The sequence below is a fragment of the Pipistrellus hanaki genome (assembly GCF_964339955.1).
Source record: "Pipistrellus hanaki genome assembly, chromosome: 11".
Classification (NCBI taxonomy): domain Eukaryota; kingdom Metazoa; phylum Chordata; class Mammalia; order Chiroptera; family Vespertilionidae; genus Pipistrellus; species Pipistrellus hanaki.
The window spans coordinates 16,665,219-16,693,054 of record NC_140513.1 but is presented as its reverse complement, the minus strand read 5'-3'; the positions used below and the strand labels follow the sequence as shown (position 1 = coordinate 16,693,054).

Below are 27,836 nucleotides of genomic sequence, written 5' to 3'. Positions count from 1 at the left end.
AAGACCTGAAGGCCCACAGCCAAAGGCAGCTTCTGTCACAATCCCCCTTCTCCCCAAGCCAGAGCGCACAGAACACAGCCACCCGCTAGGAATGGGAAGGAGGGGACGTGTAGGAAGCCCCACACAGGTGTTTCCTGGCCCCCACCAGGCCTCTGTTCTCAGGGATACAGGCTGCCCAGGCTGGGCGCCTGAACTCCCCGAGAACAATACCTACCGTGGTGAAGGATCATGTCATTTTCTTCTTTTCACATTCCCACTTCATTCCAGAACAATGCTTTTGTCAAGGAAGTTGTAAGAGAATGATTAGAAAAATGAAATTAAAAAAAAGAGAATACAGGTACCAATTTTTTTTATATATAGTTTATTGATTTTTCACAGAGAAGAAGAGAGAGGGATAGACAGTTAGAAACATCGATGAGAGAGAAACACCAATCAGCCGCCTCCTGCACACATCCCAATGGGGATGTGCCTGGAACCAAGGTACACGCCCCTGACCAGAATCGAACCCGGGACCCTCAGTCCACAGGCCGACGCTCTATCCACTGAACCAAACCGGCTTTGGCCAATTTATTTTTATTTTTATTTTTTTAGATTTAACAAATTGCTATAAATGTTTCTAAACATCATTTCTCCGTTTGTAGATACCACGTCACTGACAGGTTACCTATTGCAGGTGTGTGTATGTGTATGGGGTACAGGTTGGTGGGCCGGCCAACTGAGGAGCACTGCCTTAGACCGCTCGGGAGAAAGGACAGCGCCTCCTCACCCCAAGCGTGTGGAGCTTTGTGGAGTGTGGAAGGTTCAGGACCTTAAAAGAAGAAGCCGGAAGTAGGGATAGCCTTTCCCCAGTGAACTGGGAGACTAAAACTCAGCCTCCTTTACAGCTGCTCACGCGCAGAGGGACAACAGTCTGGGGCTCCCACTGCCACTCATTGCCTTGTCTGAGGATGAGGGAGCAGGCCCCGAGCCTCTGTTTCCCCATCTGTACAATTTGGATAATGGTGCTATTCACAGGCTTGTTTGAAAGACTGGATGAATTAATAGGTGGATATTCTCAGAGAGTCACTCCTGGCAAACAGTAAAGTTTCTTGAAAATGAAGCTCGAGGAGGACAGGGATTTTTATCCTTTGATGTTCCCCAAATGCCTAGAACCACGGCAGGCACGTAGTAGGTGCTCAATAAATACCTGCCCAAGAAATGAATCAATCTCCTAACGCACGCTGAGCTTCAGACAGCCATGTGTATCCCATTCCTAACTCTTTGTCCTCTGTGCTGGTATCCCACTTAGTGCCTATAATATGCTTTCCGAGCCCCACACTGGAATTGCCCCTCAAGTGTGAACCCTTCCTGGAATGAAATCAAAATACTTTTTTTTTTTTTTAATTGTAAAGAAGATCTTGGCATGGGATTTAGACCCCAAATCTGGTGCCAGCCTGTGTTTCCAGGCATAGGAAGACTCATTTTTATTACGACGTTGTCATTCAATAGACATTTATTAAGCACCTACTATGTGCCTGGCACTGTGCTAGCACTGGAAGTATGGTGATTTGCAAGACACTGTTTCTACCTCATGGCGTTAAGATCCAGTGGAGGAGAGAGGCAGACAGGAGGCATGTTAGAGTGAGTGGGGTGCTCCCACGAGGCCAGTCAGGGCACAGTGAGTGAGAGCCCATGGCAGGGGCACACCTCTGGTGACAGCCAGAAGCTGAGAGCTGAAGGGCCGTGTCACATGGCTCTTATCAGGGCTCTGCCTGCAGGGTGAGTGCTAAGGGCAGGTCCCTGTTGACGGCTTGAAAGGGACTCAGAGGAGCTCAGCGCGGATGGGCAGGTGCCCAGGGAGCTGCTAAGCAGCCGTGCTGAGGCTGTGGCTGTGCAGCAGGATCCTGAGATCATGTCAGATCCCCCACCCTTATTGGTCTGTTCTGGGACTTGTCCCGCCTTGTACACACTCAGAGCCATGCATGCAACAGAGACCTGGAGACTCTATCAGCCTTAGAGAGAGGGAATCAAGATTTGGCTGGTTTTGAATCAGCACAGTGGCACATGCTGCTAACAGACATCTCTCTCACTTCCCCAATCGGCTTCCATTTGAAAGGCCTGGTGATGGAAAGGAGGAGAGAAACCCCCAGTTGTGGTTTGCAAGACGGACTAAAATAGTAAGAACCAGCCTTTCTTACTACAGCTGCCTCTGTACCTAAGCCTGGGCCCAGCGTGACGCTGTCGATGCAAGCTCAGCCAATCACATAGGAAGCAGTTGCCCCTCAGACAACCACAGTGTGGGCGCTGCCAGGCAGGCAGGCGGCTTAATGAGGCGAAGCCCCAGCCAGAAGCCAGCACAGCTGCAGGCTGTCCCTCTTGGAAGGAGGAAGGCATCTGAAACGTGAGCCCCGTGTCCCAGGGCGGAACCTTCTGGCCACACATCACATCTCCAAGGAGATGTTCTTTAAAGAGGTGACTCTCTTTATGGGCACAGGCTTCCCTGAAAATGTCAGAAACCATCACAAAGTCAAATGTCTATGTACATGTATCTGTACTGGTATATATATATATGAATATATAAAAGTACTCTTCCACCTTTGGTTTTTATCTGAAAACAGCAAGTGGACACCCTCTGCTTTGGGCTTATGCATACTCCCGTTTTATAAATTCTCCCCTGGCGTTTAGAAGGGAGGCCCCTTCTGAGCTGTCCCAGGCCAGGGCAGGAGCCTGCAGACAGTGCACCCTGAACTGGAGTCTCCTTGCGGACTCTGAGACGCATGGGGAAGCAAGGAAGAGATGCCTATTGCTGGGGGACCTGCAGGGATTGGTTCGGGGTGCACCAGGGGAGGAGAAATCAGATTAAGCGATCATGTTCCAACCCCATGCCTCAGTAATCAGGACAAACAGTATTTCAATGCAGGATTTTTAAATCCTGCAAACTATGGCCATACCGTTATTGCTCCCATTTTACAGATGAGGACACTGAGGCAAAGCAAGGTGTCGATGCTCTCCTAAGATCAAACAGCTAGCAAGGAAGTCTTTGGGCTTTGGTGGAAGATGCCCAGCAGAAGGAGGGACAGCTCAGCTCTAGGAAGCCATCAGAGGTGGCCTTGAGTAGGGTGTTGAAGGGTAAGTAGAAGTCTGATAAGAAGAAAAAATGTATACAGCCAGGGTCGCAAGTGTTTTAGAAGAGCAGGTCTCTCAGGAGAGGCCCCGTCTGGCTTCCCTGGGCCCAGGCCCTGCCCTGGCATCAGAGCAGCAGCAAATAATACAAATAACCAACGTTTATTGAGTGCTAACCCTGTGTGCTGGGTACCGAATGGGATAGTTTATGTGTATGATCTCATTAAACCCTCAAATCAGCCATTTAGCAGATGCGAGTCTGAGGCTCCAAGAGGTTAGGGAACTTGCTGGAGGCTACACAGTAGTAAGTGGTTAAGCCAGAGTGCAAGCCCAGGGCATGCCACGGTGCACAGCTCCACTGGGGAAGTCATTAGAGTCCGCACGCTCTGTTCACACAGGTAACCAAAACACTGTACCAGTGGTTCTCAAACTTTGTCATCGACCAGAACCTTCTAGAGGGCGTGTTCAAACAGGTTCCTGGGCCCCTCCCCCAGAGATTCTGGTCCCAGAGACCTGGGGCAGAGCCAAAAATTTGCATTTCTAACATGTTCTCAAGGGATGCCGCTGCTGCTGGTTCTAGAGCCGTACATTGAGAAGCGTCGCATATATTGACACTCAGCAGCAGTAGTCAGCACTGCGCTCCTAAGCTGGATGGGAAACACGGTGCAGGAGGTGATGGAAAAAAGATGCCACTTTCTTCCTAATACATGGATCAGAAGCAACCCCCGGCTGAGCCCTCAGCTTTTTTAAAAATTCCAGTTGTCTTTCTCTGATACTTGCTCCCAATCAGCCACAGCCTGCCAGCACCTGTTATTTCTTGTCTTTTTTCTAACAGCCATTCTAATAGTGAATATCTCATGGTGGTTTTGTTTGCATTTCCTTGCATTGCACTCTTGCTTTCTGTGCATGGAGACTCGGATGACCTCCCCACAGGCTGGTGCTTCTGCGGAATCAGGCAGCCCCACGTCCCACCCCTCTGCTCTGAGCCTGAGGTGCTTCCTGCGTTGACACATCTTGCAGCTGTCCACGTGAGGAAGGAGGAGCGTGGTGATCACGTGTGTTCTGGGAGCTCTCCGTGCTCCCCGGGGGTCTAATGCTAGCAAATAGTAACTCATCCCATGTATTAGTCAGGAGTCTTGGGGTTGCAAATGGCAAAACCCAACTGGAAGTGGATGGAGAAAATTGGGCGCTTACTCACCGAGCTGGTCACAGGAAGGGTGGGGGTGCAGCTGGCCGCAGGCGTGACTCATCCAGGCTCAGAAAGCCACTGGCCTCTGCTCCCCTTCCCCTGCCTCTCCCTCCTTCTGGGGATCAGCATCCTCCTTTCAGGCAGGTTCTCTCCACTCTGCTGGAGACATGGCTGCGGTGGACTCGCAACTCTCCATCCTACACGTCTGCACTCGGTGATTTCAGTGACGTGGAATGCCTTAAGCTGCCATCCAACCTTGTTCCTAATCAGCCAGCCACTCTCAGAGCTGTTTGTAGCCCTTGCTGGTTTGCCTCCATTGGATGGGCATCATTCTGTGCACCGAGAGGTTGCTGGTTTGATTCCTGGTCAGGGCGCATGCCCTGGTTGCTGGCTTGATCCCTGGTAGGGACTGTTAGGGAGGCAGCCAATGGATGTTTCACTCTCACATCGATGTTTCTCTCTCTCTCCCTTTCTCTCTAAAAATCAATTTTTAAATCTTTAAGGAAAAAAAAAAAGTTGTTTGTAAAGCTCTCAGAGAAGGAGCATTTACATCTTAGCAAGTGACTGCCCCCTCCTTACATGGCCACTTAAGGACTTGCTTCCTGTACCAGCTCGTTACCCATCTTGTCAGCCCTTGGCATAAGAGGACTCAAATGCTTAGCAGACAGCTCGCATTCTTTTGTGAGGAGGGTACTTCTCTCACAAGGCAGTTTGGAGGATCAAGTGAGCACCAAGCAGCTCACCTAAGGCTCCTACCCCTGGTCCACCGCCCCGGACCGGCTCCTGCCATCCAGAGCCGCTTTCCTCCCTCCATTCCTCCGCTCTCCTGACCCTGCAAGTTCATCCCCGCAGCTGAGCGCAGGTTCAGTTGTGACTAATAACATCACTGGCACCCTCCCACTGTGTCCTGCAGACAGCAGTCAATGTTCAGCAAGGACTTGTCGGTTGACTGAGTTCCAGGCATTTTTACTGCTTTAAATGCTAAGTGGCTTTGAAAGACAGGCAAAAATTGCATCTGTGAACCTGGGGAAGTGGAGCCAGAAACCCGAGTTTGGGTTGTGGTCTGACCATTTACTGGGAGATCCTGCGTGGGTATGAGCTGACGGCAGGGGGTGGGGGGACCCCCCACAGGCCACAAAGCTTCCTTAGAGAAGTTCTGCTCAGAGCACGGCCTCTGAGCAGGTCAATAAATCATTAACACATAATTACAACTTAGTGGATTTCTCACTGACTTCTAGCTGAGGTAAGGAAGGAGATCAAGGAGGGGGTGTTTTTGGTTTGATTTTTTTTTTTTAACAAGAAAGAGCCAGACGGCTGTGGACCTGCCTAGAATCCTCAAGCTCCATGAAAAGCAGACCCCCTGGGGACGATGGGAGAGATGGAAGGTGGACACTGCCTGTGCCGCATCCACTTAAAAAATGTCCCTTAATCCCTTTAAGCAAGCAGGAATGGGTGAGCAAGGGTTCTTTTTCCGTTTTGTTGAGAAATAATTGACACACACCAATTTTAAATTTCAGGTATATAGCATAATTGTTTGACTTACACATATTATAAAATGTTTTCCTTAACCATTGGTTTAGTTTGTCATTTTGTATAGATATAATACAAAGAAAAGAAAAATGACTTTCTCCTTGTGATGAGAATTGTAGGATCTATTCTCTTAATATCTTTTCTATAGTCACACAGCCATATTGACTATAGTCACCATGCTAACCAGTACATCCCTAGTACTTTTTTTTTTTAACATATCTAATTTATTTTATAACTGGAAGTTAGTACCTCTTGACCCTCTTCACCCATTTCACCCCACCCCCACCCAGCTTCCCTCTGGCAATGACCAATCTTTTCTCTGTATTTATGAGTTTTCTATTTTTTGCCTTGTTTGTTTTTCAGATTTCACATATAAGTGAAATCATATGGTATTTGTCTTTTTCTATCTGACTTATTTCACGTAGCATAATGCCCTCAAGGTCCACCTAAGTTGTCACAAAGGGTGAGACTTCATGATTTTTTTATGGCCAAGTAGTATTCCATTGTGTATTTGTACCTCAGCTTTTTTGTTCATTCATCCGTTGATGGACACTTAGGTTCTTACATGTCTTGGCTATTGTAAATAATGCTGCAGTGACCATAGGGGTGCATATACCTTCTTGAATTCGTGTTTTGATGAATACCCTGAGGTGGAGTTGCTGCATTGTATGGTACTTCTACTTTTTAATTTCTTGAGGAACCTCCATACTGCCTTCATAGAGCCTGCACCAGTTCACAGTCCCACCAACAGTGCACGAAGGTACCCTTCTCTCCACATCCTGCCAGCAGCTGTTATTTCTTGTCTTTTTTCTAATGGCCATTCTGATAGTTACTATCTCAGTGTGGTTTTGTTTGCATTTCCTTAATGACAAGTCATGTTGAGGCAAAGGGTCCTTTTGACAAGGGTGCTCTCCAGCTAGCTGCATTAAAAAGTTCAACCGGGCTAGCCTGAAAACCTAAATTAACTTTTGGGACAAAATATGTCCATGGTTCGGAATACCTGGTCAACAGCTTGGTTTTTGTTAACATGATACAAGAGAGAAGCTGTTTCCCTCTAGCCTCTCTCTCACCCTCCATCCGCTTTTCTTTTTCTCTGTGCCATCTCTCTCCTCTCTTACCATTCTCTCTATTCTGTCCATTCATGTTCTCCCCGCCACCGTCCTTCCCTCCCTCCCTCCTTTTCTCTCCTCTCTGCTCCATCTAGCTATTCTTATTTTCTTGCCCAAAGAGTCCACAGATTATTTAGGGTGACTTGTAGTAAAGACACTAACATAGTAAAATATAAATAAAACATAAAAGATCCAAAATGGTGTAGAATCTAGCAGAGTGTTTCTGGGGCATGAGGCTAGTTCTTTAAGCCCAGTGGCAGATGTTCACAGCTGTGCCTCAGTGAGGTCCCTTGGCTTATTGGATTTGCTGTTAAGAGTCCATTCATCCCTGAGAGCACCTTAGAATCAACGTGTGAATGAGTGGCTGCTGAAATGGCTGAGGCCAGTGAGTGGGGAGTGGTTGTTTTGATTCTGGGAACAGATTCCTGAGCCGAAATTCAGTGGCACTTAATGTGTGACCTGTGTATACAACAGCATTTAAAATAGTTTACTGACTAGGAAAATCAGGCTCAGGATATTTTAATGATTGACCGTCACAGGCTGCAATAAGGGAAGAGCATTGCTGAGTTTATTTCTTATTTCATGAATTGTTTTTCACTATGAGGTTTGTTCACATGGTTCAAAATGAAAATGTTATTTAAAAGGTACACAATTGAGGCATCTTTTTGTGTGTTTTTTTATTTAAAACATAACATTCAATTATTTTCAATTGACTTATGATAATATGTTAATTTCAGGTGTATAGCATAGTGATTAGACATTTATATGACTTACAAAGTGATCACCCCAGAAAGTCTAGTATCCATCTGATACCATATATAATTATTAAAACATTATTGATTATGCTCCCTATGCCGGACTTCATTCATATCCCCATGACTATTTTTATAACTGGCAATTTGTACTTCTTAATCTCTTTCCCCTTATTCCTTTTTCCTCCAACCTCCTTTCCATCTGGCAACCATTAAAATGTTCTCATGCATTTGTTGCTGTTTAATTTCTTAGTTTATTTTGCTTTTTTAGATCCCATGTGAGATAGTTTATTTTGAATGCATGTTCCCTATTCCTCCCTCTGCTACCCCTCAAAAGATAACCATTTTAGTTGATTTTTAATAAGTGTGTAGCACATTGATGATGTAAATATAATCAAATTAAAAAATATATTCTTATGTCCCATCCTTTTTACACAGAAGGTATGATGCTGCATATAGTATTTTGCACCTTCTTTATTGTGTTTTGGTTTTACTTTTACTGATGACATATTCTGGAGAGCTTTCCATGTCAGTACCTATGAACTTATTCACACACACACACACACACACACACACACACACACATATATACACAGCTGCACGGTGTTCTGTTCTCTGTTGGGTAGATGTACTTTATTCCATCTTCCAACTCTGCTCCTTTAACTGGCAGCATGCTGTGGGCTCAGCTGAGCACGGCAATGCACTTAGAGAGCAATCAGAACCCTGTGGCTGGGAAACACCCCTTGTTGCCTGGAGACTCAAAGTCTGGTCTGAGGCCAGGCTCTCCGGATCTGACTGTCATCCCCAAAATATTTCAGTTTAAAACTCTGTGAGTCAGGATGACCGGTGGTATTAAATAAGTCTTTTACATAGAAAACAAGCATCGAGGTATGAACTTATTATGTAAGTCACCATAAGTAATGTCTTTTTCAATATCAAGAGGTGAGATATCACTTAAGAAATAATTCTGATGGGATACTAAAAATTCACCTAGTATGCAAATGTTCAGCCTTCTTTTCTGAAAATCTCCTTCGATGTGCAATTATTGCAAATCATGTGTCTATTTCCATAGGAAGCTGACTTTTTGAAGACAATACAAGCTAACTCATTTTATTTTATTTTATTTTTCATTTTATAATTAAAGAATGGATGCTTTACAACTTTAAGTATTTAGTACGCTAACTTTTTAGAAAGCAGGGCACATCTGTAGAATATTCCTGCACTACCCATTTACTATCCATAATAAGGTAAAATGTGTTTAGGCTATTTATTTATTAAAATATATTTTTATTGATTTCAGAGAGGAAGGATGAGGGAGAGAGAGATAGAAACATCAGTGATGAAAGAGAATCATTGATCGGCTGCCTCCTGCCTGCCCCACACTGGGGATCAGGCCTACAACCCGGGCATGTGCCTTTGACTGGAATCGAACCAGGGACTGTTGAGTCCGCAGGTCGACGCTCTATCCACTGAGCCAAACCAGCTAGGGCTAGGCTCTTTTTAAAAAAAAAAAAATTTTAATTGTCTAAAGTTTTACATACGTCTCCTTTTACATATGTCTCCCCCCCCCCCAGCCATTCCCACCCCAAGCAAGCCCCCACTGCCCCATGTGTTTAGGCTTTTCACCCCTCCATATACAACATGCCAGTGAGTTCTCTTGTATTCCACTGCACACCTTCCGGTTAACCTGACATCTCTTTCACCTCACTGAACTGGTGAAGAGGGCATTAAATGAAAGGTAATTAAGTGTGTGTGTGGGGGGGGGGGGGCGGTTATCATTTTGCTGCAATTCATAGCAAACTTTCCAATATTGCAGTAATTCTCTTGGTCTTGATTTTCTTATCTGAGTTTAGCTGTCAGTACTCTGAATAACAGAATTCACCTTCCTTGGTGACTTGAAAAAGCAATTCCAAAAATAAAGGGCAATCATTGTCTCCTCCAAAAATATTCCTATAGCCTTCCATCAGATGTAAAGATGATCGGTTTCCTTTATGTCCAGGTTTTCTCTGCTCAGCCTTCCCTCTGATGTTCAGGCAGATGCCACAGCCTCTCTGACTTAGATTCTCTATTTCCCTTGTGTGTGTGCCAATTAAAGCAGGCCCCAGGAAGCGCTTATGAGTTATTTTCAGAAATTCATTGTGTAAGAGATGTTGATGGTCTCCTGCACTGTTTTCCCTCAGTCCTCTTCCCTCACTTCTTCCCAAGCCTGTCCTCTTTCTCCTTTGAAGTCTGTGTGTTTGGCATTTTTTGAAAAGACCTTTCATATATCGGGGTCATTGCAATGGGTAATGACATCAAGGGAGAAAGTTCCAATTCTCTGACTCCTTACAGAAGCATTTCCTAAAGCACATGTCACACATCCTCCATCGTCGTTTCTCTGCCATTTATTTTGTGCAGAAGCTTATATTTGGGGTCTGATGCCATTTCCTTTCTCATACATTTTAAAGTGACTATTTCAACATGAGTGATAATTGATAGGAACAATCTAATGAACATCTGACAAGCTATCACCATGAAGTTGAATTTTCATAGAATTTTGGGGAGAAGCTGTATGCATGTTTACAAGGTCAGGATGATGGAGTGACCTTTTATGTTCTGCTTTTCTTCTTCACGATGGGATTTCCATGTGACATTTCCTAATCCCATGAGTCCTCTTGTAAAGGGGTCTACTAAATCCCGGGGCCACACTCGGTCCCATCTGTGAAATGTCACAGGCACAGAAGCAGAGTCCAGCTTCCAAAACTCCTGAGCAGGAGTTCCATCTTTACTTTCAGTTCTGTGGGACATCAGTGAAGACTCCTTTCTGTCCCTGCAGCTGCTCCTCCTGGAGTCTCCCTGTGTTAGTCAGTACTTTCTGGGTCATACATGAACTCTGATGCAAAATAGTTTTTAAAAGAAGATTCTACTTTTTCTCAAAATTGAATAGTCTAACAGTCATTCTTTGTCTTGGACTTTCCCAACTTTGCCTTTTGCTCTGCTGGCTTCATTCTTGGAAAAGTTTTTTTTTTTTTCTTTTTTTTTCATTTGGTGGCCACCGGGTTCCTCAAGCTTAAATCTTAGCAGTTTATCAAACTCACTGGGAAAGTTCTCCTTCGCCAGCACTCTACAGGAAGTCCCTTAGCCGACTCTCATCGGGCCAATGTTGACATCTTGTATTTGTCACGTGCTTATCCCAAATTCGTCATTGGGACTCTGTTCACCTTCTGAGGAGGGGAGGGAAGAATGTAGATAGCCCTATCTGAATCACACAGACTAGGAATGGAGGATAGCATCCCAAAGGAAAACTGGGTGTTATTAACATAATACATAGGAATCTGTTGGGAGGACAAAGTAATAATTGTCCACTGTGATTCCTTAATTCCTTCCTTCAAACCACTGGTGTCTTTCAATACATAGATAGATAGATAGATAGATAGATAGACAGACAGACAGACATGATACATAGGTAGGTGGATGGATGGATAGATAGACCTGATAGGTAGTTATAGATGGCTAGATAGGTGGATGGATCGGTAATTATCCATGAGATAAATACATCTATCCATCCATCTACCTATCTATCTAAAATCTAAGCAGCTTAGCATCTTTCTTTTGGTTTTCCCTTCCCCTTTCCTCTGCCTTTCCAGATTATCTCTTCCTACTCATTTCCCAAAATATGAATTATAAATGCCTAGCTAATGCTGATTGACAAATACCGATCTCTGCTCTCAGGGCGATGAAGGGAGAAACATGGAATCGGCCAAGACCAGATTCCTTTGGCAGCTGTGGGGAAGGAGACAGGGAGGAACTCACAGTAATAATTTTTGTTCCCATCATATACCAAATCAGCAGAGGGATCATGTGTCATTTTAAGTGTGGGTGCTTTAAAACTTTGCATCTGTGTCCAAGAAAGAAGTAGCTGAATTTGCACATGATAGTGAAAAGCAAGTTTGGGATATAAATACTCTGATGTGAAGTTATGGATGCATCCCAAAAGTCTGGTCAAACAGTGTCTAGCTTCCAGACTTCTGTAGTGGATCAAGCCAAACACCCAATGGGCTTTTCAACTTGAGAAACATCAGGCTTGTTTGTTTTTAATCATACAAGCACTCCTTGAATTGAAACACACACACACACACACACACACACACACACACACACACAACACTGAATCATGAAATAATATTAAAATTAATTGATGTCTTTTATCCTCTGCTTTCAGCACATTCAGCTCCAAAGCAGCTCAGACTCAAGCCCTTTAAACAAAATCTCCCACACACAAACAGCCTGCTAAGAGCATTTAACATCCCTGGAGGACTTTGGCTCTGCCTCTGGAACCCATCCTGACCACCGTCTGGTTCCTGTCCTACATCACTTCTCCTCCTTCCTCTTTGACTCTGGGAAAACTCTGATCCCAAACCCTGCCATGGACCTGCTTCTGGGAATTGCCCACTGCCCCACACCCATAGCTGTGAGTCAGAGATTCTCCTGTTTTATGCCTGACCCGTTGGTACCAGGTGGGTTCATTTATTAGAGCTGTTTAAACAATAGAAAATTATTTTCTCACAGTTCTGGAGGCTAGAGCAAGTCCAAGATCAAGGTGTTGACAGGTTTGGTTTCTACAGAAACATCTCCTTGGCTTGCAGATGAGCATCTTCTCCATGTGTCCTCACCTGGTCTTTTCTCTGTGCACACGTACCCCTGGTGTGTCTCCATGTGGCCAAATACCCTCGCCTTATAAGGACATCAGTAATTGGATTAGGGCCAACTCTAATGGCCTCACTTTAACTTAACTACCTCTTTGAAGACCCTATCTCCAACTACAGACACATTCTCAGGGACTGGGGGTCAGGGCTTTAACATTGGCTGACTATCTCTCCATCCGGGAGCCCCTAAATCTGCTCCAAATTGAGAGTCAGAAACTCCCATGTGCCTAACATAGTTTCTACTTGCGACTAATTGAGAACTATGGTAGCCCTGGCTGGTGTGGCTCAGTTTCTATACTGAGTTTCATCCCATGCACCAAAAGGTAGCAGGTTCGATTTCCAGTCATGGCACATACCCAGGTTTCATGTTCATTCCCCAGTCAGGAAATGTATGAGATGCAGCTGATCAATGTTTTTCTCTCTCCCTTCCTTTTTCTAAAAGAAATCAATAAAAATAGACAAAACTAGTTTGGCTCAGTGGATAGAGCGTCGGCCTGTGGACTGAATGATCCCAGATTCGATTCCAGTCAAGGGCATGTACCTTAATTGCGGGCACATCCTCAGTAGGAGGTGTGCAAGAGACAGCTGATCGATGATTCTCTCTCATTGATGTTTCTAACTCTCTATTCCTCTCTCTTCCTCTCTGTAAAAAATGAATAAAAAAATATATATTTTTTAAATCAATAAAAATAAAAATGCATGTGCTCTTTAAGAAAAAAGAACTATAATTTGAGGGGTCAGGAAGGGACCAAGTCATTACTACTATTTGCAAAAGTGAATAAGCCAGCAGAGATGCTAATTATGATCCCAGCCGCATAAAGATGTTAGCAGCTTCTCTTTAGATCTGGATCTCTGCGATCTCTCCTGGCAACACTCTTCTCAGCCACAGTCTGGGTGGCTGCGTATTCCTAGAAGTCATATATTTAAAGTAAAGCCACTTCAGCATCACAGCCTCAGCCTAATGATATTAATATCTTTTCTTGAGTGCTCACTGTGTTCCTGGCACTGAGCTGAGGACTTATATGTGTTATTTCAGTCAGTCTACATACAAACCCTGAGTTTTCTATTATCCTCATTTGACACGTAAAAAAACTAAGGCAGGTGAAGTAAGTGGTCACATGATCCTTCTGCCAGTTTCCATAAGTTACTCACCAGTTTTGGCCAAGTCATTTTTTTTTTTTTTAATTGATGGCTTTCATTCAATTTACTCCAAAAAGTCTTCTTCAGAAAATAATTTGAAGTGGGGTTAGTTCACAACTTTTCTGAGCCTCCTCATGAGGGACATTGAGGGAATTAAAGCAGATTGGGATTATAGACTCAGATACCATCAAGGGCTGGACAGTTAACATTAGTGAGAGACATCAATCAACAAGTAAAACAATAGGGCTGTCTAAGCAGCAATCTCAGCTCTAAGCAGTAGCTGCTGGGTAGAGCTGTTGGATACTGGGCCCAGTTTTGCAAAGTCTTCTCCTTCATTTTCAAGAGAAAGTAGATGCTTGGATATCCATATAAATTCTTGTGAATCATAAAAATTGGCACCTACGTCATTTGAAACACCAACAATGTCTTGCAGACTAAAAAAACATGTCTGCAAGATAGATGGGTCACCATTGATAACTTCTGATGATTACCCTAAGAACCTTCCTGCACTTCCCAGAGAATTCTTTTTAAGATATTTTTTCTATACACTTCTACTTGATTCAGTTGGTTTTTCTGAATGGCTGGGTGAGCTCCCACAGGTCACCTGACACCACCACAGCACACACCCCCCATACACACATACACACACACACACACACACACACACACTCACGGGAGGGAAGGAAGCTGTGCTGGCAGGACGCCCAGAACTCAGGGAGGAAATGTAACATCCTGACCACCTAGTGGGGGGGAAGGCCCCATACAGTGAGGAATGGAGCCCCGCTAGAAATCAGATGGCCCAGACAGAACACCCCCTCCCTGGTGGCCAGCTCTCTGAGGGCTGAACCAGGTCCCTCCTTCTGGGTGTCGCCAGCCCAAGGACAGTGCCTGGCACACAGCAGAAATGCAGGGAACGAGGTCTAGGTGGGGAGTGATGGGACCAGCTATGTTTCTGAAAAATAAGGATGGTGATGCTATGGAAGCAAATTGGAGCTGGAGGACTTTGCCTCAGAGGGGCTGGACGGAGGGGTCTGGTGGGCAAGAGATCAGCTTCTTCATGTCTCCACGGGCCATGCTCTCTCCACTGTGCCTTCAGTCCAATGGCACCCTTTTCACGCAAGAGAGGAAAGGTCACAGCATACCCCCATCCCCCAAGATCCCAAGAACCTTAAATACGCCCCTGTCCCCGCCTGCTGTTTTAATTGCTGATGAAACAGCGTGTCTCCCCTGCTGGGGAACTGGATCCAAGATGGCAGCTTGGATCTTTATTCAGTTTTGTAGCACATTGTTTACACAGTGTTCAGAAATAAATATCAAACCTCTTTCCAGCCTAGGAAGGTCAGGCTGAACAATCAGGATGAGAATCTGACAGAACCCTCTATTGGACTTGGGGAGGAGCCCCACTGAATGGTATCCTCTTTGGATTAATCTGAGAGTAGGCCAGGTCTCAAGCTGTTGGTTCTCAAACCTCTGCGTCGGGAACCTGTATGTGAACAGCCCCTTGCCTTTGCAGCAGGAGTGCGGTTGCCTAAAAAAGGCTTTAATTTCTGAGGACTCGTTCAGGCCAGCCCAAACAAACCGTTTTTGAAACTTGGTTTGGGCCTCATGGGTGTCATCGCACTCATTTTAAACACCGCACCACGATCCCTCTGTCCTCTCGTTTTCACGCTGGTCCGGCTGCTTCCCCTGTGATGTGTAAGGATGCGTAAGACACATGCCTGAGGGTGGAGCTGGAAGTGCAGCACCCAGCTTCCCGACCTGCTCTCAGATGCTGGGACAGGGAAAGGGTCTTTTCTCCTCAAAGGGAGGTCCCACTCTGCAGAGTGGACAGTGAATGGTAGCTTAAAGAATTGTTGCAGCTTCATGTCCTGGTACATACATGTGTGCATGCACACAGGGGTTATGCATGTGTGCACAGGTGGGTCTGCATGCGTGCACACAGGCATGCACATAGATGTCTGTATGTGCGTGTGCTTACATAGAATATATGCATGTGGCGAGCAGGTCCACATATGCACATATCTTCTCAAGGAGGGGTGTTCCTTCTCGCCCTTCTAATCCAGAGCATCTGGGTTAGCAGAGGTGATTACAGCATGCGGCAGTGTAAGCACTGGTACCAAAGAGCCTTCTCCAGATCCCAGATCTGCTATTGCTTATCGGGAATTCCTGGGCAAGCTGTTTACCTCTCTAAGCCTCATTTTGGACCATGAGGATAAAAGTAGTGCTTACTTCATTTGCAATTTTTTACTATTAGTAAACATGTGTATGTTAAACATAGCACAACTGAGTGCTCATGAAATGACTGCTGCCGTTAGTAACATTCTCATCCTCATCGTCATCCCTCCGCAGCCCAGCTTACGGGCAGAGGGCGAGGTGGAAGCAGCCAACTGTTTTCCAGCCCAGTGCGCAACATGCTTCCACGTCTTCCCTGGGCACCGCCGCCCCTCGCATAGCCCGGCGTCTGTCCGGGTTTCTGTGGGGGGTCTAACCTCAAGTGGAGCTCAGAGGCACTAGGTGCTTCACAGTTTTAGATTATTTTTATTTTTAAAGTGTGCCTGTATTGTTGAAAGTATTACAGATGTCACTGTTTTCCCCCAATTAGTCCCCCTATAACTCTCTCTCGCCCAACCTCCCCCACTTCCCTCTGATATTTGCCAATCTGTTTCATGCGTCTATGTCTCTGGAGCGATTTTGTTCATCAGTTTATTTTGCTCTTTGGATTCCACATATGAATGAGATGATGTGATATTTGACTTTCTCTGACTGGCTTGTTTTGCCTAGCACAATACTCCCCAGGTCCCTCTATGCTGTCTCAAAGGGCAAGAGAGCCTTCTATTTGTACAGCTGCATAGTATTCCATTGTGTAAATGTGCACAGCTTTTTTATCCACTCACCTACTGGTGGACACTTAGGCTGTTTCCAGATCTTAGCTATTGTAAATTGTGCTGCTATGAACATAGGGGTGCATATATCCTTTCTGATTGGTGCTTCGTAGGTGCTTCCTAGTTTTAATTCTCTTCCATCTTTCAAATTTCCTGCTGCTCAGCTCAGCCTCTGCAGAGCTAGGTCACTCCAGGATTCTAAGAGCCATGCCTTGGAGTTCTCCCTGCATGAAAGGAGACTTGCCCATCCTAGTTGCCACCGTGAGGCCCTGTTAACCCTTGGTAAATGTGTGCCCAACGGCCCTGGATTGGGTCAGTGCCAGCCATATCGCCATATTCCTCTCTCTGTCCCTCCCTCCCTCCCTCCCTCCCTCCCTCCCTCCCTCCCTCCCTCCCTCCTTCCCTCCATAAAACCTTTGATGACCTGTTCATTGTGGGCTCTGAAGCAGCTTGCATTGGAACCACAGGGGAGAAAATGTTCTTTCTGTGAAGAGAATCCTCAATCTTTCTGTTCTCCTATCTCTGAAAATAGGAGAAATGCTAGGCTTTTGAATGGTAGTGAGCTTAATGGTTAAGCAAATAGCCTCTGAGGCTAGAGTGCTTGGATTAAGTATTGTTCCATTACTTAGTGCTTCCATGTTAATTTTGTTAAGCCTCAGTTTTCTCCTCTGTAAAGTGTGGCTGATAGTGTGCCTGCCTCGTGTACCTGTATCGAATGAGGATTGAATGAGATGTATACCTAAAGACATAGTCCTTGACCTGCGGTTTGTCTTTGGAACAGTTTAGCTCTCAGGACCGGTACTACTGTGGCCATGTCGGTGGGGAGAACAAAGGGGTTGAGAAGGCACTGGGCACGGTATTGAGGTTTTTCTTTGTGCATCTTGAGCAACCTGAACATCTAGCCCCTCAGAGGTGCCCAAAGAGCCGTCCCTTACTCGGGGATATGCGGGTGGGGGAGGGAAGACGACCTCTGGGTGAGTTTGAGGAAAATAAGGGGTGGCCCTTTCTCTTTCCCAATGAGCTCATCACAGGGAGGGGAGCCACGAGAGCGGGGAAATGCCCGGCCACCGCTGCTTCCAGAGGCCCGGGGCCTGGCCTCACATCTGTGCAGAGGAAGAGGAGGCTGGGGCTTCTGGACAGGGATGCGCCACCTGCTGTGGGGCGGGCGGGGTGGGGTGACATCCTGCTCTCCTCCTCCAAACCCCAGGGCAGGGCTTCCCATCCCCAGGAAGCGGCCCCATCAGCTTATCCTGGGGTGGGGTTTCCCAGAGCCCAGTGTGTAGAGGCAGGTCATTGTTCTGCAGTTCCGCTGCGTTCTAATGACCACCCCGCTGAGAACGCCTCCAAGAACCGAGCGAGGTTTTTTGAAACCAGAGTCAAAGGCAATGAAAGAAAGAGAACTATCGGGGCACGTCTCAGTGCCGAGGCCTTCTGGGAGGAGACTCAGACAAGGAAGGGAGCTAAGATGTGGTGGGAACCAGGCCCTAACCCCATTCTTTTCAATCATGATCAAGCAAAATGATTTCACCATGGGTCTTTTACCTGTAACATGGATTTAATATCACGTGGGCCCCAGGAAGAACCCTGGTCTTGGGAACCTGGTAATGTAGTCTCTTTGGGTCCCAGCGTCCCAGTGACCCTCTATGATACGTGGGCACATCCTTTCCTATCCCAGGTTCTCAGTTCTCTCCCTGGAACACGAAGGGCTGGGCCCCCGACTTCTTGCAACTCTATGGCTGTGTCTAGGTCAAGGGGCTGATGGGGGATGAGGCAGAGGTGCGATGGGAAGGAGAATAGCCAGGATAGATAAGAAGGTTGGATGCATCTGAGAAGGTTTTACCAAAATCCCTGGAAACAAAACAGCTGAGGAAGGCGCTGCTCTGTCCTCTGTTCCTCCTTACGCCGTCTGGGATGTTTTCTTCTCCAGGCTGTTTGTGGCTCAGCTCTTCTTAAGACAGCCCGTTCCAGCCTGACCTTGGGTGGGGGTGAGGAACATGACCGGGAAAAGGTCAGGAAGAGCAGCTTTCTATCCTGATATGAAAGCAGCTTAGACAGCAGCCTCAAGGCCCCTTCCGACTCTGGTTCCGTTAAGGAAATAGGTTATGCCCCTTGCTCTGTGCCCGGGGGTGACTGAGGGACCAGGTGGGCCTGGGGGTCGGGCCCATCCATGGACAGCCCTGTCTTCAAAGTGCTCAGGGTCTTCCCACCCAGACATTTTGTTTCTGGTGACCATACCTCCATGTGGTTACTATTTCTGGGTTTGCTGGCAAGTGTCTGGGGCCACCAGGCCTGGCCTGGCTCTGGAGGACAAGACGGGTCACACAGTCTGGTTGTTTCTTCAGGGTCTAGAGTGAATCCATTTGGAGGTGCGACTCTTTCCATTGCCCTCCACACCCTTTCCTTAGTGTTCCTCTTTTAGCCTTTGAGCGCTCTCTGCCCCTCCCACACACACCCCTCTGAAGCCCCTGTCCCTCCAACCTGGATGCCACCAAATCACATTTCTCCTTTAGCAGACACTTGGGTGATGCCAAATATCAAGCCCAGTCCTGCCCACTAGTGCTTACAGGCTCATTGATAAGGGCTCTCTGAGGCAGCACTGGTGAGCAAACATCAGCAGGCAGACACACTTAGGGGTCCCTTGCTCAGGCCCTAGTGAGCACCCCAATAAGCGAGGTTAATGGTCAGAGCTGTGCCTTCACAGCGGAGGGCGGAGCTGGACATGTTACTCTGTCCTGGAGCTAAGGCATCCTCTTCAAGGAGCTGCCACAGGAAGGTCAGGCTGAGTCCTGACATGACCTGAGTATTTAACTTAGATGAACTTGAGTATCTAGTTCTAGCTAAACTGTTGACAGAAATAGAACAGAACATAGACATTTTGAAAGTATAAGCAATTCTGTTTGCCACTGTAATCTGCACATGTCGTCCGGTATCAGACTACCGGTTGCTTCTGTGATGGCCGTCAACCTCTCCCCTCCTTTCTCGCTGGCCAAGATCCTGTTTAGTACTTTTGTTCATGGTCCAGGTGGCCGTTCGCTCAGAGAAGGCTGAGACCCTCCCCTACCCAGGGGGTAAATCTTGATTAATTAGCTCCGAGTCAATCCTTCTCCCACGTTCAGTTTGGGGATAGATTTACGCTTTGTTTTTGACCTGTGAGTCTTTGGGGGTCTGCTCGAGGAGGTGGGGAGGGTGCTTTTGTGAAAGGCTTATTGACTCCTCCTTTTTCCTGCCTCTGGATGTTTTCATCACACATGGGACTGCTGTGTCCATTTTGAGACCACGGAGGAAAGTAAAAAAAAACTTGCAGAGATCAAACTGAGGCCACGAAGCCACGGAGCCATTGAATTAACCACCTGTGGTGCCACACTACCTTGGGACTTCTTCTGAGCCAGTCAGTCCTTTCTTTAAGCCTCCGTGAAATAGACTTTCTATTACCTGTGGCCAAAAGGATCCTAAATTATACGCCCCAGGGTGAAGATGACAAGGAAGGTGTTAATCTGTGGATTGCACACTCCATCACAGCTCCTGCTATGTCTTATAGTCCAGGTATCTCCAAACCCTGAAAAATTCTAGAGTTTCAAGATCCATATTTATTGTACAACACGTTCCTTAGCACAAGCCAACAGCATCATCTGATACTTTGCAGAAGAAATGATCTGTTCGGAGGCCAAAACAGAAAGTGATGCTTGGGGCTTTCTAAAGTATGGGGCCATATTGTTCCGCATGGGAGACTGAAGAAACTTTCGATGGCACGTGTGACTATGCAGGCGTATGTCCTTGTCTTTGAGATGTGAACCTTCATGAGATGCTCTGAGCACAATGGCAACAGAGACTGGCCCCAAAGAAGTAGAAAGTATGGCTCGTTATAAATCGGTTGACAAGACAAGGTTTAAGTGTCAGAGTTGAATGAGAGGCTAGAATGGATTTCTGTAAAGAACTCTCTGCAATGGGAACTGGTTGATGGGAAAGGCAAGTCTGAGAGGGCTCCTTCTCCTAAGGCTGGGCTTGGTTATGCTGCTGTAATAAACAGCCCCAACTCCTGTGGCTTGAAATAGTACAGGTTTTGTTCTCACTCATCCTGCATGGCCACTGTGCGTTGGCTGTGTCTCTGCTGTGCATTACCCCCACGCTGACACTCAGGCTGATAGAATCGCCACTATCTGGAACATTACCAGGCACGGAGGTAAAGGGGAAGGGTGCCGGAAGGTCCTGCATCAGCAATTAAATGCTGTGACTCTCTCACATCAATGTTTCTCTCTGTGTGTCTCTCCCCTTCCCTTCTACTCTCTCTTAAAAAAAAATAATAATAAAATAAAATAAAAATAAATGGAAACAAAATATTCTCGGGTGAGAATTAACAACAAAAAAGAGTTGGAGATGAGGATTGGTAAGATATGTACACATATAATACCTTAATAAAAGTAAATAAATAAATAAATAAATAAATAAATAAAAATTTTTAAAAAGACTTGGAGAGAAAGCATATATAGATTTTACAAGCGAGTGTGAAAGCTCAGTTATTTCCAGCAGGTGTGTGGCATGTGGGACAATGAATAACCTGGAATTGTTTCTTCGGGTGCTGAATTAGATTCGGATGTGCATGTTTCCGTGTTCTGGGATCCATTGTGAGCCCTAAGTAAGATGTCAGCATGAGACCTGGATTCTGAAGGAGTGCATTCCAACCTCTTCTTTAGGCTAAGAATAGAACGGTCTGTAAGATACAGGGTTTAAGCAATGGACTCCAGAAATGGAGGTTAAGTAAAAACAAAGGAGGTGCTGACAGCCCACACTTCTGGAAGGAAGCTTTCCCAGAAACTGCCAGGCAGGTAAAGTGTGGGTACCACCCCCAGGCAGGTAAGGTGTGGGGTACCACCCCCAGGCAGGTAAGCTGTGGGGTACCACTGCCAGGCAGGTAAGCTGTGGGGTACCACCGCCAGGCAGGTAAGGTGCTAGTGATGAGCGTCGGTATCTTTTACAAGTCACATGGGATTAGAATCTGCAAATGACAAGTGTGTCTCTCCATGCCCTGCTTGCACTTGACTCCAATGCCACTGTCTGTTATTTTCCAGGAGCCGGGTGGGAGAACGTGCTGCTGAAGGGCGACGAGGCAGCATCCGAAGCCACAGAAGCATCCAGCGCAGACATGACAATCAAGGTAAGGCATCCTTCTCTGGTGTGACTCTTACAGCGCGTTTCTAGAGGAAAGCGAGCCATGGCAGAACTCTACGGGGTAAAATGAGCTCGGTCTCCACTCTTCCGCCACCTCTCTGTGCACTGAAGTTTCAGCAAGTGAGATTTCCTGAAATTTGGGGTGTGGATTAGGGAGTTGCCTGAAAGCTAGAATCCAAGATGTGATTTCCGATGAGCCCGTGGTAGGATCTCTGTATGTAGATTGTCTGCAAGTGGTGACCCCGCGGGCACAGGGAAACGAATCCGAAAATTCTGAGTGGAGAAGCCGGGCCCCGCCGAGCATTGTGAAGAAAGGTCAGGGAGTTATCGAGTCGCTTTGATCCTGACTCAAGATTTCCACTGATGTCAGCGGGAAGGCAGCACATGGCCCAGGCCAGCTGGAACCCTGATGGCCAAAGGTTGACAAAATGAGTCATCTGGAATCCAACCTAATTATCACTGTTCAAATTAAGTGCATGCATTTGTAATCATTGCCTAGATTAAGGGCTTCATAGCAAAATTGATCAGACTCAACCACTTCCTCTCTATTATAATACTTGATTGGACCCAGAGGAACAGTCCTCCTCTCTTGGAATTCTGGTCCTGTTTCAGTTAACAAAAGCTGGGGTGGGAGGGCTCTCTAACACTTTTGCTTGAATGATTAGAATTCAAGTATATGTCACTTACGAATTTTTCTTCATAAAACAAAAAGCAATGTCCCTTTTTTATATTGAGATATAACTAGAAATATTTCATTCCTGGTTTTGCTGGTAGAGGTTGGACCAAAGAATATACAGGATGAATTTATTCACGCTTTCCTTTGTAATGCGAAAGCTGAACTTATGTTATCTATGTTAAAAGTGTGAGAGCATGCAAACAAAAATACCACAGTGGAATTAAATGAAAGACGGGGCCTGATTGGTCAAAAAAGTCAACTACTAATCTAAGTATCCAGCACTAAAAGTTCCTTTGTTTGTAATCCTGTTTAGCAGACTTTGCAAGGCAATAATATCCATTGCATTGATGTGTTGGTGTTTCCTTGGCTTTTATTGCAAAGATGGAGAAATTTCAGAAGTCTGTGGATAGGAGGGATGGGTGTTGATAGTAAAACTTGATGGATTTAACTGTACTATTTTAGAATATCATCCTTTTCAGAATTAGTTTCTTAGTGGTCATTTTAAGAATTCTTTTCTGACATCATTTTAAGAATTAGTTCCATTTTAAAAATTATTTTTAGTTTCTGATCTTAAATGTAGTGAAGGTAGTTAAAGGGCCAGAAAGACTGGGGTTTGTTTTATAAATGCAAATGGCATCATCAAATAGAAGCAAGTTTTACCGGAGTTCCGTTGTATAAGGTTGCTACTTAGTCCGTCTACTGATCCTTAGTACCAGGATCTTGGCTGAAGTTTTATTTGGGTCTACCCAATTTAGCTGTCATTCTCATTTCCTTTGCTTTTCTTTTTCTTTTTTTTTTTTTTTTAAATTTAATTCTATTGTTGACAATATTACAGATGTTCCCCAATTTTCTCTCTCTTTACCCCCTCCTCCCAGCCTCTGCCCCATTCCAGGCTTTCACCACACTATAGTCTGTGTCCATTGGTTCTGCATATACTAATATGTGGAATTTTCTTTAATAAGAACAGAGGATTTTTAGCTCAGAAGAACCTAACCAAACCCACTGTGAAGCATGAACACCGTACATTTTAACAAGTTTGGCAAAATAGAAATATATTTAAATACCTTAATAAATTTGTACAAATATGATTAGTTCCTCTATCCATGCCAGTCTCTTCTCACTGAAGGATGTGTGAAACCTCTAGGTGGCTATACCTTAGGGAGACACTTCTGTTTAGTTCTTCTCCATTAGGCTTCCCAATTAATCTGCAGTCATCATTTTTTTTCCCCATGGTTGTCATGCTGTTCCCCACCCCACACTGCTTTCGATATCCACCCTGTTCTTCTGTCCATCTTATAGATCTATTTTCTCTGTTTCTAAAAGTGTCTGATGTTCATTAATTAACTATAGGCTTCTCATTATGTATTTATGTATCTGCAGCTATTCCTATTCCTAATAGCTACTTCAGATATGCTTACAATATCAGCCATTCATTCCTGATGTATTCCTTTGCCCTGGAAAAACAAAACGTTCTGTTCAAATGTGAATTACAATGAAACCTGATTCACTGACACTTCCCAGAGGGAATGGCAGCAGAAATCACTGACATAGTTCGGTTTCCTCCATCTTTCTCCTCTTGTGCTTAAAATTTCCCTTCTAAAAAAGGTGCAAAAATTTTTGCAATGCTGCAATTGTCTGAATGTTTTTTTTTTTTTTTACTTTTACATGTAGCCTTTAACATCATATCTTATTTTGAAATGACATAGTCATGCTTCTAAAAATATACATGACTCAGATGAGTGGATTGGTCCATAAACACACGTGTGTCATTCTGAGGAACCTTGAGTAAGAGCATTCACATTAAAAACGCCCTCTGAATGTACTGATGTAATGAAGTCGGAGCATCAGATGGGCCTGAGGAATAGTTTTAAATCGCTCAGAATAACAGGTGGAATTGTGAACCTTCCTCCCCAAAAATGATATGTCCAAGTCCTAAACTCTGGTACCCGTGAATGTGGCCTTTTTGGGAAAAGGGTCTTTGCAGATGGAATCAAGTTAAGGTTCTCAAGATGAGATCATCCTGGGTTAACCAGATAGGACCTAAGTCCAGTGGCACAGGTCCACATAGGAGACAGAAGAAGAAACTCACATGGAGAAGGCCATGTGAAGAGACAGGGGCCGAGGTTGGAGTTATGTGCAGGCTAAGCCACAAGACACATGGAGCTACCAGAGCTGGAGCACGCAGGGAGGTCCTCCCCTAGAGCCTTGATTTTGGGTTTCTGCCTCCAAAATTGTGAGAAAATACATTTCTGTTATCTGAAACCACCAAGTTTGTGGTCATTTGTTATGTCAACACAGGAAACTAATACACTCAGATCTACTAAGATCCAACTGCAACCTGGGCTTGTATCCTGACTGGGAACCAATTGAACCAATTTAGGTGCACTGAATGATGCTCAACCAACTGAACCACACCGGCCAGGGAGCATGTTACATTTCTTTATTGTGGTAAAATTTACATGACATAAAATTTACCCGTCTAATCAATTCTAAGTGTGCAGCAGTTCTGTAGCGTTTATATCATTCATCTGTTTTACAGCCATCATCACTATCCATCTCCAGAACTTTTCCATCATCCCAAACTGAAACTCTGCTCCTTAAACACTAATTCCTAATCCTCTCCTCCTCCCCATTAAACACTAAATCCCTATTCCCTCCTCCCTCCAGATCTGGGCAACCACCAGAGTGGTATGTTTTATATGCAGTAATCTCTAGTTGTCTTCTCAAAGGGATTTTAAACACATCCTGTTAATAATAACCAGCCTGTGAGATGGCTAAACTTCAACTGAGCAAGTTAATATCCTCTGGGCAAGGCAAGCTTTACATACGAGTAGCATTCCCAAGCCAAGTTACTGGTAAGCTGCGCCATGCTACAAGAATTTGCCAGTCACCGAGCTTCCTCTCTTCTGGGGAGTGTTGATCTGCCCAGTGACAACGTCCTGGAAGTGTGTTGGTTTTATTCACCTGTGTGGCTCTGCATTGTTTTCTTAGATTTCCTTTATTTGGTGACTGTTCAAAACTACATCAATCTATGTGTGGGCGAAAGAGGCCACATACTAAACCTGACAAGCTCAGGGGAGGCCTGTGTGGTGCAAATTCAGAGACCTAAAGGAGCCACAAAGGATGGTCTGAAATTAAACGTTTTTAACTAAATGCAGTTTATGTTTGTATCTTTCCTGACAAAGGTCAATCTTTACCTTACCTGAGCTTGTCTGTTATCTTTTTGCATCTATGATAACATGTCTTTGGAATGTCAAAGTAATTTTCCTTTTTTCCTACCCCTCAAAGCTCCTGTGGAGACCACAAACCCCCTCATTGTTATTGAGTTAATTGTTGACTTTATCTATCCTATACCCACCTAAGTGAAAGAAGTATGTGGCTTTCTCCCCCCTCCCTAATCTATCACCAGTGGATTTCAAGTAACCCCCTTAGATCTCCCATTTTGGTTGTAATGTTTAAAACAAGGTGCAAAACTGCCTTTCTCAGAGCATTATCTCAACCCATTCAGATTTTGCTTCCTGGCAGTTGTCGACAGTTTCTCAAATAAACATTCTTTATGGGTTTGAATACGTCTTACATTGACACATGTTAAACCTACATCAATGTATGTTGAAGAAATATCTCCTGGGTAGAACTTATGTGATTTGGCTGCTGTTTTAATCAAATACACCAACTATTGTACATCCCAAATGTTATCTTTACCTTGCCCTTTTATCTTCTATAAAGAGACTAAAAACTATTAGCAAAAATGAGCACAGAAAATTCTAGTACACTAGAACTTTTCTCAGAAAGAAGCCTTGTACTTGTTTACATTGTTACGACATAAACTGAGGCATACTGAATATTTTCAGAGTTTGAGGGAGGATGCAAAAAGTTTTTATTTTCAAAAATTCTTCACATTCTGGGCTACCCGATTTCTTTTTCTCCCACCTTCCAGGAAAGGCTGTTTGGTACAGAGGGGAACAGGCATAGTGACTTCTGTTTGCTATGGAGGCCACAGAGATGTCTTCTGTGGAGGTCACTTTTCCAAAGTCAGCGTAGAAGCAGGAAATGAAGTGTCATCAAATGACCCTGGAAGATCCTTCCAGACTTGAAGCCCTTGGCAATGCAGAGCCAGTTTGGAGAGCTGTGGGCCAGTTTTTTATTGTTAGCAGCAGCCTCCTATCTGCTCCTATCCAACCACTCAATTTTGTGTGAATCCTGACCCTTCTTGCTTTTGCTTTTCTTAACGTCCTTCCATTAAGAAGCAGTTTGTTGGTGGGGAGACTTGTAGAAAGAAAATGCAGAGTGAAGGGAGGCCCCAGTTGTGATTAATGGTTGCAGCTTAAAGCCTATTGGGCTGTTTGTGATTGGTTGTCCTTAGTGCTTTGATTTCCTACCCTGCAGGCGTTTGTAGGCTCAGCTTTGGGTTGTTTATGTAGGCCATCATGGCTTTAGAGATACCTTTTCTAATGGCCTCCTGGCTTAATTAGTATTAGCACATATATAACATTTCTCACTTGAATATAGGCAAGAGACAAGATGGGTACCATTGAGGCAAGTGGGAGATTCTGGCTGTAAAACCAATTAAAAGGGACACGTTTCCTAATCAGGGATGTGGACAAGCGGCATTGCAGAGGCTGTTGCGTGTCTCTATGTGAATTTACTGCTGGGACGGAGATTGTTCTTCCGGGAGGGCAGATGTTCTCCATTACACGAGGGAGAAAGCACTTAGGCTCTTCCGGCGCGGATAGAGGCCACAGGTTAAGGCTTTCTTTGGAGGCTGCTTTTAAAGCACCATCCTGCAGAGGGACGTTTGCTGCCAGCTGTGCCGAACCCAGTGCCCTTTGTACTCAATGATGATGACACTGAGTATTGTTTTGTGCAGGGGTCTGGACAACAAGACACATTTTGGACAAAAGTCCTTTCTACGTTGAGTACATACATAAAGATTGCTCTAAATGTACTTCCTTGCCAAAGGAAATACTTTATTATAGATTATTTTTTTTAAATCCTTGAAACTAGAATAGTGGATCTCAGAGGGGGTTGGCAGTGGGTGGTAGGATGCATACCAGGACTATTGGGGTAAATTTTCACAGTCCCCCTCTTTGAGAATCACTGTCTTGAATTTTCTTAAAATATGTTTTTATTGACTTGAGAGAGAGAGAGAGGAGGTGAGGAAGAGATAGAGAAACATTGATCAGCTGCTTCCTCCACTCCTCCTTCTGGGAATGGAGCCCACCACCCAGGTATGTGCCCTGAATGAGAATCAAATCAAAGCCCTCTCGGTGCACAGGACAATGCTCAGCCAACTGAGCCATACCAGCCAGGGCCTGAATTTTTTTTTAAATATGCATTGTGCATTATGACAAGGTAACAAAGGTGAAAAGCTCTGCTGTAAATTGTAATATGCTGCATCAATATTGGCTATTATAGGAACCTATGGGTTACTCCCTACATGTCAAATAAAATAAAAGTCAAATAAATAGAGTCACAACCATTGACAGCTCTCCGTGGTCTATGGATAGATAAGGAATATTGCTGATGGATGAACAATGTCAAGCACTTTCTTCTTTGCCATATTATTTCGGCACCGTGTTCTCCTGCCAACAATAATAGCTCATGC

At 45.0% G+C, this 27,836-nt stretch overlaps 1 protein-coding gene across 6 annotated transcripts in view; it reads left to right on the top strand.

Annotated features, from left to right (window-relative positions):
- The window catches only part of PALM2AKAP2 (PALM2 and AKAP2 fusion), a 345,927-nt gene that overhangs the window by 214,666 nt on the left and 103,425 nt on the right, over positions 1 to 27,836 (top strand). For all 6 annotated transcript variants that reach the window (XM_084899296.1, XM_084899292.1, XM_084899295.1 and 3 more), the window contains one exon: positions 21,456 to 21,541. In XM_084899296.1, the coding sequence (XP_084755422.1) occupies positions 21,456 to 21,541 (86 nt within the window). The remainder of the gene's footprint in view (positions 1 to 21,455; positions 21,542 to 27,836) is intronic.